This window comes from Pyrus communis, chromosome 10, assembly GCF_963583255.1.
Source record: "Pyrus communis chromosome 10, drPyrComm1.1, whole genome shotgun sequence".
In the NCBI taxonomy this organism is placed as follows: Eukaryota; Viridiplantae; Streptophyta; class Magnoliopsida; order Rosales; family Rosaceae; genus Pyrus; species Pyrus communis.
Window position 1 is genome coordinate 3,064,672 of NC_084812.1, and position 20,782 is coordinate 3,085,453.

The window sequence follows — 20,782 nt, forward strand, 5'->3', positions numbered from 1 at the left end:
TACCAAATATAATGTCTTCATAACTTCACAGCAAGAATGGTAATCATGACTTCCAAATCACCAGTAGGGTAATTCATTTCATGAGGTTCCTTTTGTCGTGAAACGTATGTAATCACCCTAACATTTGCATCAACATGCATCCAATACCATTCAAGAAACATCACTAAAAATTTATGATTACCACAATCTTCTGGGAATACTAAATTACGTGCATGAGTGAGGAAATGCTTCAATTGTTGAATCCTTTGCTCACAATTTCCTTCCCACTCATACATAACCTATTTTCTCAACAATCTCGTCAATGACAAAGCAATGACTGAAAAATCTTTCACGAACCGTCCATGATAGCTTGTTAAGCTAGGATAACTCCGAATCCCAATCACGATTCGTGGTTGTTCTAAATTCTCAATTTCTGCTACCTTTTTTGAATTCACTTGAATACCTGAAGCAGATATAATATATCTCAAAAATGCTACTTGATTCATCCAACATTGGCATTTGCTAAACTTAGCATACAATCGACATTCCCTCGATCTTTGCAATACCGATTTAAGATGTTTAGCATACTTTGCTCTAGTCTTATCAATCTTTTCAATAGCAACAATAACAAATCGGTCTCGATATCATTGGAATACTTCATTCATCAAATTCATAAAGTAGTAGATGCATTCGTCACTCCGAATGGCATCACCAAAACTTGAAATGACCTTAACGAGTCCTGAAAGTTATCATAAGGGCATCCTCACCAATAATCTTCAACTAATAATATCCAGACCTCAAGTCAATCTTAGAAAATATACAATCACCTCGAAGCTGATCAAACAACCATCAATGTGAGGTAACGGATGACGGTTTTCAATTGTTACTCGATTCAACTGCTTATAATCAAAGCACAGCCTTAACGTCCATTTTCTTTCTCACCAATAAACTGGGGTTCCCCCAACGTAATGTACTAGGTTGAATAAAAACCTTTATCAACCAATTTCCAATTCTCTTAGTTCAAAAGGCAACATTCTATAATATATGGTTTGTACCTGGAGACAAATCCATAGTGAACTCTACATCTTTAACTGGCGGCAATCCAGGTAAATTCTCAGGGAAAACGTCAGGTAAATGTTTGACTACTCCCACTTCTTCCACACTACTAGAAGTGACATCATTTAGCACCACATGAGATAAGTATCCTTGGCAGCCTTTTGATAATAATCTCTTTGCTCTCACAGCATAAATAACGGCCTGCCTCACTCCACTTTGCATACTTACAAAAGTAATCTCTAGTCATCCAGACCGATGGAAAATAACATATAATCCAGTCAACATTCAGCTATAAACATAGCTCATACTCTTTCATTCTAATCAACTCAGCCCTCGGCTGCATATATAACTCATAATTAACTCATCGTATCATGTATATCTTGCATACATTCAGTACCACCTCGCGTGGTCTGCAACTCATCACTGTATATAACATAATATGCTCTAGAATAACATCGAAATCCACAATCTAATGAAACAAAAATAGCTGGCAACAATACATACTCTACTATTACTGAGCACTCTAAATAAGCACGATACTAACATAGGATAACCTACCGGTTTACTTGCTTAACGAATCCACGAATAAATTATTAATATTACAGTCTGCAGCCCGCAATACTGATAAATCATCGTTGTCTCGATAAGTAAGCAACAACTCTCGAGGGTGTAATATTACTATTTTGCCACTCATTAGGAAATACATACACACGTCTCAACCGCGTTTAAATACTACTTTCTAGGCAATAACAATAATAACGTAAAATTTCTACATTAATAACAAATAGACTTTAGCTAAAACATTAAGAATAATTATCGTACCCCTAATCAAATCCGAATAATTCTGAGTATCTTGCAGTGATGTGTGGTTAACACATCCCTGGGTTTGTTGTCGTCTCCCACAACCTCTATTAGTGTAAATACTTCGCTCGTGTACACCCCGACCTAACTGACCATAATTAATAGATCCAGGAACTTGCTGGATCGGCGCCAGTTGTGGCAAAGAAGACTGCTAGGGCTTCTGTTGGCTTTGGACATAATTTGCAGTTCTATGTCCCATCTATCCACTTGTAAAGCGTCCACTGCTTTCTCGCCTACATTCTTAAAGGTGTCCATTATTGTACCTACAGCACAAAGGTACATTTCCTTTACCAAAATCACCTTGTCTCTGAGATCTGGGATTACCAATACATCTATCACTTTGACTTTGACCAATGGCATTAAAACCTTTGCCAAAAGAACTAGAATTAGCTTCACTTCTTTTGAAGTTCTGAATCTTTCTATATTCTTGATATGACGAATCATTAACTTTATCGTCCTCTTTTGATTCCCATTCTTTTATCATTCTTCTTTACTCTCGCTGAACATGTTCTCAGAGTCCTCAAGGCTCAACAACATCTTGTATACTCCTGGTAAGAATTACAATGGATAGTGGTCACCCAAAATACCACTGCCTTATGCCACCCAGCCTAAAACAATATAACACTTCAATTAAAATAGCAGCAATATTCGAATGGGACGAGGTAAGTTTGAGAACTTTCTATAATACTCATTGATCGTCAGCTTTCCTTGTCTCACATTTGCAAATTCTTGCTTTCTACCATCATAAGATGCCAAAGGAAATAATTCTTTTCTTTAAACAAGTCCTTAAACAATTCTCAATCGGCTGTTTCCTTCGGTGACAACGAATTATACTCATGTTTCCACCAGGATACAAGTTCATAACTCAAACCAGGTAGTCGTCTCAACCCTTCTGTCAAAAGGAAGATTCCTTTGACTTGCATAATCTAAAACATCTTTTCCAATTGGTTAATCCATCACTTTGCTCCCTCAGGTTCATCATTTCATAAGGTGATTCAAATTCAACTCATAACCCATCTTAAAATGTCCCTTTTTGATAATATACTGAATCACCAAAATAATAGTTTCCCCTAACAGCTAAATCAGGGAGACTAAATTCTTCTAACTACGTGGTTTGCTACGAGGCGGTGTAGTTCTGACAGAATTCACTAGAACTTCTCAAGATGTCCAAGATTGAAACTAGGCTCTGATACCAACTGACACACCCCGTCCCGAAGGAGGGCATGCTGGCCGTCACGTGAGAGTGACGTAACCATTTACACAGTACGGAAGCTTTAAAGATACAATTTCTAAGATAAAACACCCAAAGGTGAGTCCTAATTTTTGGCCATTCTGTCAGAACACCGTTGAATTTCCTCGTAGTCACCACACCTTTGCAAATCTTGAACCTGGAGGGGCGCAAAACAAAATTGAGTGGGTCAGCAAAACGAACGTATTCAAAACCTTCTTTTCTCTTTTGCATATACTAACCCCTCGCTGTAAAACAAGTATAGTTTCCCAGAAAATAACATATATACGTATGTATAGATATGCCAGTCATGCTCAAAGATATATCATTCATGCTCATAAATATGCCATTCATGCTCGAGAATATGCCACAACGGAAACTCATAATCAAATGTAAGTGCTCAAGCGTAATTCACATCAATAACATATAATCTGGCAGCCGGGAGTCACCTAACGTGACCTGTACGGCTGCAGATAGAGCTCCAATCTCAACTCAATATCTGAATCTGCACACAAGTCGGAACCACCTAACGTGGTCTGTACGACAGGCTGGGTGTAATATATATATGCTCTAGTGCTACGATCACGTGAAGCTGTGCGATAAATCGCGGGTCACCTACAAGTCGGAACCACCTAATGTGGTCTGTACGACAGGCTTGCACCTAACTTGGATCCAAGACGAGCATGCGGTGCTGGTGAACATACACGTGAAGGCTGTGCCCTGGCCCTGGACGGGAGCACTAACACCGGGGGTGCAGATTATGAGCTCTCTAAACCTCTCAAACTACCATTGCATAATAAACAGGAATGCATAACCACATGAATACCGCTTACCTGGCACTTACCTGTGCCTCCTCAGCACCATGCAACAGTATGCATAATTATGGTAATGCACATATTAAAATATGATGCATATATGACAGGATATATAATTCGTATTTCTTTTAAAATACGTTTTCTGGGAAATACGTCAAGCATACGTATATATATATACTGAAAAATAACTGCCCACTCACTGATCACATCGACGTCTCATAGGTCCCTGAACCTCCCCTAGCTTGGTTACATTCTTCCTCTGTACAATTTTCACCTATACAAAAAGTAACCAAATTGACGTTATTTAACGCACATACACCAAACATTCGTCCATAACTTTCTCATACGTTGCTCAATTTGGGTGTATGAATATACCACGGTGATCTACACGACGTCACGAACGCGTGACAATTTTCAGAACTCAATTTGGAGCTCTCACGCGCCCCCACGCGCACTGTTCACGCGCTGCCCACGCGCGCGTCTTCTTCCTCGCGTCGCCGGACTGGTTTCGCCGGCGGTGGGTGTTTTGCCGGAATTTCTGGGTAAATTTCAAAGTGTCATAACTTCTTCATTTCTTAACCATTTTCGACGTACTATATATCAAAATGAAGGTATTGACGAGACGAACACATCCATACCTGTCTCGACCCCTAACTCGCCGTGGTTTTGCCGGAAAAAGCCTCGACAGCTCCGGCCAACTTTGAACACGATGATCCCGACGTCCAAACTTCTCCAACGAAGTACTCCGAGGCTCCTTGGGACCTCACTAACACATCTACAAGCTTCAAAAGTCCAAAAACTAACTAGATTAATCTTTCATGAACAGTACTCGAAATCGGAATACCTCGAATCGACACGAAAACGAAGGATTTCTCACCTGAAAATGGTATGGTTGCACTCGTACGAGCTTCACGAGTTCGATGGTGTCCTTAGTTTCTTCGATCCATCAAGGTTTGGGTGATGTGTGTGTTGTCCGTACGTTTTCAGAAGGAAGAAGAAGAATGGATGGAGCTCAGGAGAGAGAGAGAGAGAAGTGACAGAAAAGAGACAGAGGGAGAGGGAATCACGGGAGAGAAAGAGAGTGTGTGAGTGTGTGTGTGGTCCTACAACACTACACAACACAACACTACACGTAAATGTAACGAACTAGGGGTAAAATTGTAATTTCAAATGTACGTTTCGATATTTCCGGGACGGGATGTCACACCAGCCCTAGTTCAGCTACGTCAATATTTTATATTATTATTACTTTTTATCTTATTATATTTATAAAAAAAATCAATATAAAATATTAACGTTGTGTAACCGTGATCATATAATATAAAAAAGGATGAAAAAGGCATGGTAATGGGAGAGCTGACAATTTGCCTCCTTCTTTAAAAGAGTTTCTTTAGATCTTTCTGATGGATATGGACGGTGGAAAAGGATCACTCCATAATTAAATGTGATGTTATTGATTACACGTCTCTCTATTTGACTAAGTTTATTTTGGCATTCTTCTCTAAAAAAAAAATGATTCCTTTTCACATTATTACATTTTTATATTTTTATTTTTACAAAAGGGCGTTGTCTAAATTAAATTTTTCAAAAAATTTCGTATAGTGAGCGAAAGTGAGACACTGCCTTTGTTATGATTATTACAATATTTATATTTTTACAAAAGGGATTTATCTAAGTTAAATTTTTCAAAATTACTATAAAGATTCGAAGTTTCGTGTATATAAAATATATGGAGTAAATTGATCATGGCTGAAAAAATGGCAGTGGTTGTGTTTGTGTTGCCTGACAGATGATATTGAAATACCTAAACACAAATCAAGCTCCTTCAGTTAACAAAAACAAAAGTTTATAATATGATAATGTTGGTGTATGGACTTGAGAAACAATATAGGCCGGGAAGGTGCAAAGAAAGAGTAAGAGAGAGGAAAAGAGGAAAGAAACGAACATGAGAAAACAAAGACTATCGAATACATTATAAAACATAACTTCTTGGCGGTCATTACATCCCAACCATCAATAATACATTATTTTTAGTTGAAATGTGAAAGCATTTGAGAAGTAGCATAGCAACAACTACATAATAAACAAAAGTGAATCCAAATGTGAAAGAATAATTAAAAACAACTATTCAAGATGGGTGGTAACTGATTCAACCATTTACAAGATTCAAACTTAGAATCGTGATGGATCATTGTATTAACTTTTAACAGGTGCTATAATATAATTCTTACTGATTTCAAGGTGGCATATGGGGGACCGGCGTAATGTGCAATAAGATTAAACTTCTTTTGTTACTAGGCAAATGAACCATATTAAAAAAAAATTGAGATTCAATTATAAAATCAATTGATAATATGGAGAATAGTCCAACCTCTTATAAACCCTTGTAAAATTTCTCTTTTCACCTATGTAGAACTTTTTTACCTTCACTTCCTCTAACATATAATACAACCAAATGGATGGCAATGTATAAACAACGTTTTGAAAGGACGAGGGGGCTAACAGTGTCTTTTTATATGACTTGGACTTGGAGTACAGGCTGCAAATTGCATGCAATGAGTCTCTTGGCGTTACAGGGTGAAGCGGAAATAAACTAGCACGAAACTGCGGAGGCTTTCGATCCATTATAATATAAATTGGTAACAATATTTAATAATATTTACATATAAAATATGATATGATTATATGTAAATAACGACGCAAATCTTATTGGAGCTATAACTAATGTATGCTTCTTGGACAGCTGGATTCCTTGGCAAGTGTTTAACCCCTACTGTCTTCGTGCTAACAGAATCACCATTTGCAATGTCAATCCGCCTCACACCAATAAAAACTTTATCCCCGGCTGGGAAACTGATCAGCTCATTGTTCGATATATGTCAATGCCAAATATAATCGTCTTGTCTTTTAAATTTGTTGGTAAATTAGGGATTGCTTGAAGATTTTCGCACTAATCTAAATATAGTTTTTCAAGCTTTGAAAAGTTCGGTGATTTTGTTAGATCATGTGTATGACTAAAATTAATGATTTTTGTTAGAACCTTACTCTACATCTTCCACAATTGCACAGAGAGATAGTAACAGAACAACAATACAATTTCATTAATTGCCTTTTCTTCTCTTACAATATACTATTTATACTAATACTCAACTCTACTTGTCACCACAAGATGATGCCATCTGGCATCCTAACAATTTGCAACTTCCCAAGCAACTGTTACACAAAACTAAATTTAAAAATCCAAGAGGAGGATATGATCAGAGAAGAAAGAAATGCAACCCACCACCAATCAACATTGATATTATCTTCAACTTAATCATGAATAAGTTGTAGGGTACAAAAGACCTCAAGCTTTAGTAGTTGAGCCATTTAATGTAAGGAGAATCACAATGTTAGTTAACCACATCACAGTACAAAAACGTCCAACTGAAAGTGAAAGTGCTTTCTTCTCCTGTAGCTTCATTTAACTTAATTTTCCACAATGGTAAATATGTTTCAATGGTTCTGTTTTCACATGCCAGTCAGTCAGTCGCATACTCAACTACTTGATGTTCGGGCTCAATGGCTCGAAGAGAGCTTCCACTTCACTCTGATTCATCTCCTCTAACTTTGACGGGTTCCACTTCGGATTCTGCATTGACAAGAAACAGAAGCCAGAGATAAAGATTCGTTCTGATATACAGAAAGTAAGATGATTATATAACTGTAGGTCTATTAGAGGCTGTAATGGTTTATGTTGCAGCAACTCCGTCAGCAAGTGATCTTATAGTAAGGAATCTTGAGCATAATTAACGAACCTGATCCTTGTCCACCAAAAACTGCCGTACACCTTCAGCAAAATCATTCTGTAAAGACGAACTTATAGCAACGCGATATTCAGTTTCATCATACCAGTTAACTGGTATTGGTCAAGTAAAGCACATGTTACTTTCTGAAAATTTGAAATACTGCAACGCAAAACCTATCAAAAGGATGCAACCATGTGATGCAAGAAACGAGAAAGTAGAAAGTCCAGACTCACTGTGGATAATTGATTGTCATTTTTCCCAAGCATGGATGCAACTTTAGCGAAATAATTTTGTGTCAAATAAAGTGAAAACAGAGCACCCTTTCCAAGACCTTAAAGAGCTTCGTTGGCCTGCTCACCACTGCAATAGAAACAATTTGATACAAAATACTTGACAGCGACATACAAGCCGCTCAATACACAAATGGCATTGACAAACTTACCAGTAGCATCTGAACTCTGATGCTGCTTTTTAAGTTCATCAATTGTCTCGAGAACCAACTTATCTGCACCAAATGCTGAAGTTATTTGAGGTAAAAGAGTCTTGAGTTGCGCTTCAGAATCTGGGTTGCTGGTGAATTTCAGCACAGTTGTTTCAATGTCATGATGGGGATCCTGGGAACTGCATCATCAATGGAGTTGCTTTTATCTCAACGAACGCACTGGACAATGTGATGATGCCAACTAAAGTTAACCCCACTAAAGCATCGGAAATTGCATCTGAGGATAGAAAAGGCATACCTGCAGATCCTCCTCCCGGACTCTTTGCCTCTATATGTGAAAACCCATCTGGGAACAAACCAATTCCATTCTCTGGCATAGCAAGAACAGTCCTCTGAAATGTATCCATACAAAGTTCTGACACACAAAATTCAAAAAGCAATTGCAATGTAATTGACAACATTGACAATCTCTGTCTGACAAGGCAATAATACCTCTGTAATGATCCGGTAGCGACCATGACCTGATAGGCCAATACCAAAGCCCACTGTTATGCCATCCATGAAGCTTATATGGGCTTCTTGTACAAAGAGATTTTGCATATTAGGGAGTACTCAGCAGTGAATACCTGAAAAACATGCAGCACAAATATCATATCCGTAGCCTCTCAAATCTTAAGAAAACTACAAATTGTAGCTTAGAAAAGAAATGAATCCTCTCCAACCAATACAAATCATATTACTCAAGTTCAAGCAAAGTCAAGACTAAACAAATGACCAGATGTTGTAGGTTGCCTGAGAATGTCAAACATGAAATTACAAAAGAAAAAAATAATCGTATGTATTGAACATTAATAAATACAAGATTGAATCCGCAAAGCAATTAAAGAAATTGCAGAGCTCATATAAGTGATTTTCACTTTGAACTTTTAGGCTTATCAACAAATACACCATTACGATTCTAATGCATGAATTTTGTTAAAAGGGGCTTGCTTGCTTGTATTAAGGCTTAATCATCAATGATTTTGCAAGGGTCAATCGTATTGCTAGTTGTAAATCTATTCACTACGAAAATTACCAAAATTACATCTTATATGGTAGTGAAGGAAGTCATCTTATATTATCTAAGTCTGTTATTATATATAGTTTAAAGGACACAATTAGACCTCAATCATATTCGGTGGTTGGTTTTTGGCCATGATCTGCTTCACATCACCGCCTGCAGGTAAACTAAATCTGGGTTATTACTTATCAATGAATCAACGTGCCAACTTAACGGACACCATCTATCTCTATATGGAAAAAAAAACAACACAAAAAGGAACAATGGAGTGAAACAATAAACATGACATGAAACAGCACGAACATCAAAGACCAACAATCCATCACATAAGCATCTAAACAAGAAACAACTTTAGTTCAAAGCAAAGCGTAATGTAGAAAACTTCGGCACAACAGGTGTGTTTTTGTCCTTTTGAATTTTGGTAACAACCACTTTAATATCCTTTCCTGCATTTACCATGATCGGTCACTCTCAAAACCTTACCTAAGAGACCCAAAAACAAAAATAACCGCCGAAAGAACTAAACATACATATCTAGAAAAACTTATTTAACTACATGCTAAAATGGAAGTGTAATATTGCCAAGAAAGATAAGAAACTATTCAAATACGAATTCTGGGCGTTACCGCCACAAAAGGCACGAGCCGAGCGGCTATCAACAAGAACATACTTCACATTTGGGTCAGATTCCCATTCATTCAGATAGCTCTTGTATTCCACATCCATATCTGCATTTTCCAACAACTCCCACTTAAACAGAAACACAAAATTCTTCGAAAAAAGGCTAACTTCTTTGAAATTTCAATCCAACATTTCGTCTTATAACAAATGCAATAACATAGATTTGTAATCAATACGATGCCATAAAGTTCAAGTTGAAAAATTCAAATCAGCTCCAAATCAAAAGCATATACAGATATATACATATATAAATATGTGTGTGTGTGTGTGTGTGTTTGTCTACAAACCTAGGTTCATGGCGTTGAGAGCTCGGGGGGCCCGAGGGTGATGACGCCGACGCCCTTTGGGTGGACGCTGCCCTTGACGAACGCGTCGGAGGCCATGATCCCGAAGGTGCGGAGAAGGCGAGGGGATTTGGAGGGTTTGTAAAGAGAGAGGTTCGAATTTGGATTGAGGAAGAAGAAAGCGGACGACCATTTGCTCAGAATTTGGGTCTCTCCTCCCAACAAGCTTCCCATTACTTCCGGTTGAGAGTGACAGTGTCAGTGTAGAGAGAGATAATTTTCGTGCTTCTGGACCGGACTACCCTTGATGTTTCGGTTAAATTACCCGGAAAAATAACTGCCGCGGTTGCTACGGAGGGAAACTTGAAATTTGAAAGAAGTATGAAGTATGGACGGCTTGTTGTGCTAGGATAGCACCAAATCAATTTTTGGAACCAACTCAAGCTAACCCACAGGAAATATATCAAATAAAATACAAGAACAAAATATAAAAGACACCAAGATTTTAACGAGGTTCCTCAACAGTCAGTGTAACTGGAGTACGTCCTCGGAGCAGTAGGAGCTCACCCAATAATCCATTATCAACCAAATGGGAGTTTACAAAGTGTTGGCAATCTCACAACCCTTAACCCCAATACACCCAAAAACTCTCACACACCAAAGAAACAAATAGAGAAGAAAATATAGTGATTAATTTCTTCTCTATACAAAGCTCAAAGCTATTACAATTACTTTGATGGATGATTACTAACCAAAGAGAAGAGCACCTTCTTCTCTTCGAAATGGGGTTGCTGCTCCAGATTTCTTCTTCTTCTCTGCCCTCTGTTTTTCAGCTCTCACTCTCTCCCTTCGACAATGAGGATAATTGCTATCCTTTAATTAAAACCCCAAAGCCATCTGTGGCTTTTCCCATGGGTCAAGACAAAAAAAAAAAAAACCAATTCCCTTTTTTCCTCCCAAAACAAGGAAGACACAATGATGTTGTCCACCTTTTTTTTTCTTTTCAACAAACATCATCATGTCCACTTGGCCACTAATTCAACAATTTCCACCTTGGCCAAGTTCCGAAAACGTCATGATAAGCCAACCAACACAATTGACACAAAAAATCACTCCCAAACACTAGCAAGAGAACAACTCATGCCGAGCCAATTCTCCAAAACTCCTACTGCTCAACGCCTTCTTTATATAGGCAAAATGTGAGCCAAGTTCAAGCAATGAACAAACTTGGCTACACCAACAACCTTAGTCAACATATCAGCGGGGTTGTCTTTAGTTGGAATCTTCTGGAGAATGATTTCTCCTTCACCAACAACTTCACGAACAAAGTGATAACGCACATCTATGTGCTTGGTCCTCGCATGATGAACCTGATACTTAGCCAAATAAATGGCACTCTGACTATCACAATGCACCTCCACCTGCTTCTGATCAACCCCCGAATCTCTAATCAGCCCATGTATCCAAATGGCCTCCTTTATAGTTTCAGCAACTGCCATATATTCAGCCTCTGTAGTAGACAAAGCAACAGACGACTGCAAAATGGACCTCCAACAAACTGGCCCTTTAGCCATAGTAAACACATAGCCTGTAGTAGACTTCCTTCCATCTAGATCACCTGCATAATCTGAATCAACATATCCAACTGCAAAATGACCAATACCAGAGTCATCTCTCTCAAAGCATAAACCAACGTCTCGAGTACCATAGAGATATCTCAATATCCATTTAGCTGCTTGCCAATGCTCTTTACCTGGATTATGCATATATCGACTCACCATGCCAACTGCATGAGCAATATCCGGTCTAGAGCATACCATTGCATACATCAAACTACCAACCAAATTTGCATATGGTATATCTTTCATTTGCAGCTTCTCTTTATCAGTTTTAGGACACTGTAGAGAACTTAATTTAAAATGAGGAGCCAAAGGGGTACTAACCGGTTTGGTTGAATCATGAACTCCAAACTTCCAAATCAACTTCTCAAGGTATTGTCTTTGATTCAAGCATACCAAACCTTTCTCTCTGTCTCTAGTGATCTCCATGCCAAGGATCTTCTTTGCTTCACCAAGATCCTTTATCTCGAACTCATTCTTCATTTGCTTCTTCAATTTCTCAATCTCTTCAACGTTCTTTTAGGCAATCAACATATCATCAACATATATCAACAAATAAATGAAAGACCCATCTTGTAACTTCTTGAAGTACACACAATGATCATATTGACTTCTAGAATAATTTTGGCTTCTCATAAATTTATCAAACCTCAAATACCATTGTCTTGGAGATTGCTTCAAGCTATAAAGTGATTTCTTCAACTTGCAAAACAAATTTTCTTTCCCTTTCACCATATACTCATCCGGTTGACACATATAGATCTCTTCATTCAAATCACCATGTAGGAAAGCCGTTTTCACATCGAGTTGCACAAGCTCAAGATAATATTGTGCAACAAGAGCTAGCATAATACGAATTGAGGAGTGCTTCACAACTGGAGAAAATATTTCGTTGTAGTCAATGCCCTCCTTTTGTGCATACCCTTTAGCAACTAATCTTGCTTTGAATCTCACATTGTTTTTCTCATCAGCATCTTCCTTCTTGGCATACATCCATTTGCAACCAATAGCTTTCTTACCCTTAGGCAATTTAGCTAACTCCTAAGTCTTGTTCTTCAAAAGAGAATTCATCTCATCACCCATGGCATTGCACCACTTCTCCTTTTCCTCACTCTCAATGGCTTCCTCAAAATTGGATGGAATCTCATCAGTGATAATAGGAAGAGCAAAAGCAACATAGTCACTATACCGAGCTGGCTTGGTAATATTTCTCTTTCCTCTGTTCTTAGCAATAGACTCTTGAGGTGAAACTTGCTCTTCAACTTGAATAGAATCTTCAAGTTCAACTTCTTCAACATCCTCATGGTCTCCCACTTCTTCACTTGTAGTGGCTTCGACATCAGCGAAAATAGGATTTGAAGTACTAGAGGCAACTTTCTCAAGCTCCACCTGTTGGACATCTTTCACATTCTTTTCAGAGTCTCTGAACATATTTTCTTCATCAAATGTCACATCTCTGCTGATTACAAGTTTCTTCATCTCCGGGCACCATAACCTGTAACCTTTGACACCACTACTAAAACCAAGAAAGATAGCCTTTTTGGCTCTAGGATCAAGTTTATTTTCAGTTACATGAAAATAAGCAGGTGAACCAAAAATACGAATATAATTATAATCATTAGAAGGTTTTCCAGTCCATACCTCCATTGGCGTCTTACCCTGAACAGCAGCTGAGGGTAATCGGTTGATGATGTGACATGCATAAGTAACTGCCTCTGCCCAAAACGACTTGCTCAAACCCGACTGAGACAACATGCATCTAACCTTCTCAAGCAAGGTTCGATTCAATCTTTCTGCAACTCCATTTTGTTGTGGAGTTCCACGGATACTAAAATGTCTCACAATCCCTTCCTCTTTGCAAACTTTAAAGAAAGGGCCGGATGTGTATTCACCACCATTATCCGATCTCAAAATCTTAATCTTTCTCCCAGTCTGGTTCTCAACCATTTTCTTTCAACCTAAGAAAATGCTCAACACCTCACTCTTGTGCTTCATAGTGTAGACCCAAGACCTTCTTGAATAATCATCAACAAAGGTCACGAACCAATGTCTACCACTCAAAGATAGAGTCTTTGTAGGACCCCAAACATCCGAATGCACATAATCAAGAATGCCCTTCGTCTGATGTACAGCAGTACCAAACTTCACTCTAGTTTGCTTCCCCAAGACACAATGCTCACAGAAATCAAGCTTACAAGTCGTGGCACCTTTTAGAAGACCTTGTTTCACAAGCCCTTGTAGTGCTTTCTCACCGACATGGTCTAATCTCATATGCCACAGTCTAGTAGTATCAGAATCGGATGTGCCCATATTTTCTGAGACTACAGATGCTTCACCTGTCACAGTGCTTCCTTGCAATAAATACAAATGGCCATATCGAGGAGCTTTCATCACAACAAGTGCACCATAAGTCACCTTCCATGTCTGCCCATCTGAATGAAACCTGAAGCCCTTAGCTTCCAAAGTTCCCAAAGAAATAAGTTTTTTCTTCAAATTCGGTACATACCGAACACCTGTCAACTCTTTAACCATGCCATCATGCAACTTCAAACGAACTGTACCAATCCCTTTTGTTGTGCAAGGATTGTCATCTCCCATAAACACAACACCGCCATCAAACTCTTTCAAGCTTGAAAACCAATCCTTGTGAGGAGTCATATGATGAGTACAACCCGTATCCAACACCCACTTAGTAGCACAATCAAATGATGAGGAAGTGGTTAAAGAAAAATCAGAAAAATCTGTTTCAACCTCAGCAACATTAGCTTCAGAACTTTCTTTGCCTTTGGTCTTCAATCTAGGACAATCTTTCTTCCAATGACCCTTATTACGACAAAAGACACATTCATTCCTTTCCAAAGGTTTTCTACCTTTAGAGTTTCCTCTAGGTCGTGACTGTGATTTTTTCCTGCTAGAAGAGGATCTCCTCTCCGATGATCTACCTCTAACAAATAAAGCTTCAGAGGTACTATCATGATTTTTATCTCTATGCCTCATTTCATAATTCATCAAGGCATTTGACACATCTTCAAATTTCACAGTTTCTTTATCATGCATAATAGTGGTAACAAAATGCTCATAAGAGTCCGGTAAGGAATTCAACAATATTAAGGCCTTATCTTCATCCTTAATATCCTCATCTAAATTTAACAAGTCGGCAATCAACTTATTAAAAACATCAAGGTGTCTAATCATTTTTGTACCTTCTTTGTATTGGAAGCGGTAGAGCTTTTTCTTCAAGTGTAGCCGGTTCTCTGCACTCTTCGTCATATACTTGTCTTCCAATTTTTGCCACAACACACTTGCCAAAGTCTCCCGCATCACAAAATACTTCTGAGTTTTTGCAAGGCACAACCGAATTGAAGAGCAAGCCCACAAATTTAATTTCTCCCATTCCAGTTTCGACATAGCTTCAGGCTTCTCTCCCAAGGCGGCAAGAAGATCTTGTTGAGCCAACACATCTTTAACCTCACATTGCCACATCCCAAAGTTGTTTGTGCCATCAAACTTTTCCACTTCGAACTTTGCATTTTGCACCGTAGTTCTTGCAAACCCGGAGCTGCTTCCAAAAGGATTCTCATCTTGCCCGTCTGACATCTTTGGCAACTAGACAGTACCCAAGAGCAACCAGTGCTCTGATACCAATTGTTGTGCTAGGATAGCACCAAATCAATTTTTGGAACCAACTCAAGCTAACCCACAGGAAATATATCAAATAAAATGCAAGAACAAAATATAAAAGACACCAAGATTTTAACGAGGTTCCTCAACAGTCAGTGTAACTGGAGTACGTCCTCGGAGCAGTAGGAGCTCACCCAATAATCCACTATCAACCAAATGGGAGTTTACAAAGTGTTGGCAATCTCACAACCCTTAACCCCAATACACCCAAAAGCTCTCACACACCAAAGAAACAAATAGAGAAGAAAATATAGTAATTAATTTCTTCTCTATACAAAGCTCAAAGCTATTACAATTACTTTGATGGATGATTACTAACCAAAGAGAAGAGCACCTTCTTCTCTTCGAAATGGGGTTGCTGCTCCAGATTTCTTCTTCTTCTCTGCCCTCTGTTTTTCAGCTCTCACTCTCTCCCTTCAACAATGAGGATAATTGCTATCCTTTAATTAAAACCCCAAAGCCATCCGTGGCTTTTCCCATGGGTCAAGACAAAAAAAAAAAAAAAACCAATTCCCTTTTTTCCTCCCCAAAACAAGGAAGACACAATGATGTTGTCCACCTTTTTTTTTCTTTTCAACAAACATCATCATGTCCACTTGGCCACTAATTCAACACGGCTCTGACTCAAACATGTGATGATGACGATGCATCACCACTTTGGTTGTGCCTCTGGATCAAAAACCTACCATCATGACCAAAATCGTATACATTTTCCTTCAGGGGGCGTTTGTTACACCTCCTTAAGTAAGACAGGCTTGGACTGGCTTAAGTAGAATTATAATCCTACGTTTGGTAAGGGCCTGGACTAAAGTAAATGAGACTCGCCTCGACTAGGAGGCGGTCTCCGCTTCGCTAAACCTCGTTAACGAGTCCCGAGCTTTTGCTACGTATTAAGTGGGACTAATATGAAGACGAGGCCGACAACAAGACCCGAGCTTCCCCTTGCTAAATCCCAACTTCCATTCCCTGGGCTTTCCATTCTTTCTTCTACGGAACTGTAACCGTGGCCATGCAGTCGGCGACGCTTGCTCTTCCATGGCCCGAGTCAGGGGGACAACTGCAGCTCACAACCGCGCGGACACACCCACCGCCTAATCTCAAACTCTAACCACCAAAATTGAAAGAAAAAAAAATTTATTAACTGCTACCCATATCGCACAGATGAACGATGTTCTAATAGCTTGGCATAAAGTTCTCACTTCGAATCTGGCTAATTGAATAGAGAAATATAGCATCTTTCGTTGCTAGCTTGCAATTAAATTCGTGAAATGATTGACAGTGCAGTAACAGAGTTACGAAACACTGTTGTAGACTTGCAATGGCAATCCTTTGCTCCAGTCATCTCTGCAAACAATTTTGATAGAGAAAACAAGTTTGGGGACGAAGAGAGATATAGAGACAGAGAAGGAGAAAGAGGGTGATAAGGAGGGATTGGGACAGAGCCAATGAGGAGAAGTGAGAAGTTTCCAGAGAGAGTAGAGTTTTTAAGAAAAGAAAAAAAGAAAAATGTTAAATCAATAATAAAAAAAATATATTATAATATGTATTAAATAATATAATAGTATAGTTTGTTAATTACCCTACTTCTTAGTCCGACACTGCACCAAACGCTTCACTAAGCTAGTCCAGTTTAGTCTAGTCTAAACCAGTCCAGCTTAGTCCCTGCAGCTAATCCAGTCCGAGACAGTCCGATGCAACAAACGCCCCCTCATAGGTTTGCCCCATACTAAATTAACCCCTGTTCCTTTAATTGAGACATAATGAAATGTATTTAATGTCTTTGGCATTTCAAAAGTTATATCAACTTTATCTCTGCTTTGCAAATTGAGCTTATCGTTCGATATTTGTCCCTGCCAAAGAAAATATTTTTTAGATACAATATTGCGCATTTTTATAACCCAATCTTTCTTGCCTATGCATGTCTGCAACTTAGTATGCTTGGTATTATTTATATCAATACTAGCACGAGGATGACCATCTTTCCATTTGATATAAGGGCTTGACTGATCAAGATTTGAGCGGTAAAAGCATAACAGAGTCAACCCTTCAAAACTGACTTTATTACCATCGTTGACAAACTCGTACCAATCAGGAACATAATTCCCATTGAGAGAAATGCCACCATATCCGCAAGAAGTCCATCCCTATATATACAGTGCAAGTGTCATACATATATATATATATATATATCTCTCTCTCTCTCTCTCTCACACACACGTACATGTGCGTTTGTGTGCATGTGCGCAATAGGAAGAAAATTAAAGAGGGAGAGAGACAGAGAGAGAGAGATATACCTTTAGGACGTTCCTCATAAAATCAGCCGTGAGTTTGGGGCAGTCCCTCGTATCAATCCATGTCATGGAGTTTAATGACTTATCCAAGTCTGGAACCTCAGTGAGTGCGTGTGAATTATGTACATCCAGTTCTCTCATACTCGACATTTTCGAAAATTTGGGCATTGTTACCAAACAGGAGCAATTAAACGCATCCAGAAATTTTAAATTTGTTGGTAAATCGGAGATTGCACGAAGGTTATGGCAGTTACTTAATCGCAAACTTTCAAGATTTGAAAGACCACTGAAGCTGGGTAGGGTATGAAGGCTAATGCAGTTATTTAACCGCAAACTTTCAAGATTTGAAAGACCAGTAAGGCTGGGTAAGGCATCATCGCTTATTATGCACCATGAGAAATCTAAATTTCGCACAGAATCTGAGCCGTGTAATGAATTGGGAAATTGCAAAGGAAGCTTCAATTGCATAACCGCTAGAGATAAATGAGTGAGATTCTTCAATCTTACTGTGGAACGCGGTACTTGTCTTATGGCTGTGGCAGACGCTTCAAGTACTCTCAATGATATCATCTTCCCTAAATCCTCGGGCAATTCACTGAATTGCCAACAAAAATCAAGAACAAGAGTCTGAACGGATTTGGACTTGTAGAAATCCCCAGGAAGAGAAATAAGATTCTTGCAGCCTTTGAGGTTCACCAAAGAAAGTTTTTTAAGATGACCAATGGAGGGGTGAATCTCGGACAAACTCTCACACCATTCCAATATCAATTCTTCAAGATTTGGGAGATTTGAAAAGTTTGGTGATTTTTTTAATTCACGGCAATAACTGAGATTAAGGATTTTCAAGCTTCCAAGCTACTGTTGCACAAAATAAAAAAAAAATTAAAATTAATATCCAAAAGAAATATCTCATAAAAAAAATTTAAAAAAAAAAAAAAAAAAAGGGGAAGGAAATCCAAAAACAAATAGAAACATAACATCATCACGTGTAATCGATGTACCTTGGAGCCCTCCCAAACTTGTACCAGTTTGCTATTCCTTATCTGTAAAATAACTAGTCTTGGTTGATCAAAGAAATCATCTGGTATGGATTTTAAAACATCATTGTGCCAGTTTGCTATTTGTAATACTTGCTGATAATGAAGTTGGCAATGATCTGTAGTCCAGGAATTCAGATATGTGATGATGTGGATGAGCTTGATGATGACAGTGCAGCACCGCCCTGTTCTTGGCTCACCATAGAACCAATCTGAATGCGACTTAATCTAGACAAATGATGCTTTCACTATGTAGTAATTCTCATTTGATTACTGGGATGATTATTATCGAATGCGTCATGGCTTGGTCCTGCCTCACTTTCATAGAACCGAGATAGATGTGGGTTAGAAAAATAAGCAGCACAATCCAGATAATGCATATTTTCCTTCATAGGTTTGTCCAGTACTAGACTAACCCCTGTTCTCTTCAATGTCTCAGAAAAATCAGATTCCGCAAAAATTATATCAACTTCAACTTTATCCCGACATTGCAAATCGAGCTTATCGTTCAATAATTGTCCCTGCCAAAGATAATTGTCTTCAAATATTAGATCCATCCAATATTCACTACTCATGTGGCCCGCAACTCAGTGTGCTTGGTATTATTTACGATAGTAATGGCAAGAAGAAGAGGACGACGACGATCAAATCTATTGCCTGAGTGGTAAAAGTAGAATAGAGTTAGCCTTGAAAATTACGATCATCACTTGGGGGAATATTAAAACTGAGTTTATTGCCATCGTTGACAAACGCAAAACAATCAGGAATATAATTCCCATGGTGGGAAATACCACCAAATCCGCAAGAAGTCCATCCCTATATATACAATGCAAGTGTCATATGTATACGTACACATGTACATGTGCATTTTTGTGTGATAGAAAGGCAATGGAACAGAGAGATATACATTTAGGATGTTTTTCCTGAAATTAGCTATGAGATTGGTGCACATTTGCATATTAATCCATGTCATGGAGTTTAATGACTTATCCAAGCCTGGAACCTCAGTGAGTTTGGTTAAATTACTTACTTTCAGTTCTCTTAATTATTTTCAACGTCTCAAGGGGCTGTTTCACAAACCAAATGAAAATTGAAATTACTACCCAAAAGTAAGATCCAGAAGGAAATCCAAAAATAAATAGAAACAGAACATCATCATGTGTAATTTATTGTACCTTGGAACCCATCGCAAAACCTGTACCAGTTGGCTACCCTACATCTCCAAAACAACTAGTCTTAGTTGATTAAACAAGTCATCTGGTATGGACTTCAAACGGCATCCATTCCAGCACAACCATATTTAACTCTTTGGGAAGATGTTTGTATTTTCCATTGAGCTGTACGTAGCTGAGCTAAAACAACCTCAGTTTCTTCATATTGGCAAATGCTACGTACTGTACTGAAACCAGCCTTGTTGGAACTTTGATATAGAGCAACTCCTTCAACTTCTTTAGTTCCCTGTTAACAAAAGGTTATATTGAGTAAGAAAAGGATTTTGTTTGCATATGATAACGTGATTTTGCTTAATTGAGCTTTCTTTTTACAACTACATATACACATGAATGTTGCTTAATGACGTATAATAGACATATACTGCATTAATCCAAAATTTTATCGGAAAATGTACTTAATTCGCTATACATCGGTGACCTCATGAATGTTCCAAAACCTACTCCATCTTTCCGCATGATTAGGAGATTTTTCAGAAATGATTACTCTGGTCATTTCTCTAAGCAAATCATGCATATTGGTCAACTTGTTGTGTTCCAACAGTTACAAGACATCGTTCACGAAGGACACCGATTCCTATTGTTGCAAAAAAAATCACATCCATCTACACTTTTGTGACATATATCTTGTTTCTTTATTGGATTATAACTTTCTGTGTGTCATCTAGTCGTTCAAAGTTTATTTTTACTGGTTTTATTATTTTTTTTTATCAGGAGTTCTTTTCAATTTC

At 38.3% G+C, this 20,782-nt stretch overlaps 1 protein-coding gene and 1 long non-coding RNA gene across 2 annotated transcripts; both read right to left on the reverse strand.

The window, feature by feature from the left end:
- Positions 1–7,274: 7,274 nt before the first annotated feature.
- Positions 7,275–8,944, reverse strand: LOC137747671 (uncharacterized). The gene is made up of 5 exons (XR_011069986.1): positions 8,662–8,944; positions 8,468–8,561; positions 7,961–8,348; positions 7,737–7,837; positions 7,275–7,570 (listed from the first exon to the last, which is right to left on the reverse strand). It is a non-coding gene; the product is annotated as an uncharacterized lncRNA (long non-coding RNA).
- Positions 8,945–17,149: 8,205 nt separating this feature from the next.
- Positions 17,150–20,547, reverse strand: LOC137746947 (disease resistance protein RUN1-like). Its single transcript, XM_068486953.1, has 6 exons — positions 20,464–20,547; positions 20,218–20,280; positions 19,142–19,343; positions 18,787–19,034; positions 17,789–18,640; positions 17,150–17,344 (listed from the first exon to the last, which is right to left on the reverse strand). Exons 1-6 carry the CDS (start codon positions 20,545–20,547, stop codon positions 17,150–17,152), a joined length of 1,644 nt encoding a protein of 547 aa, XP_068343054.1.
- Positions 20,548–20,782: the final 235 nt, after the last annotated feature.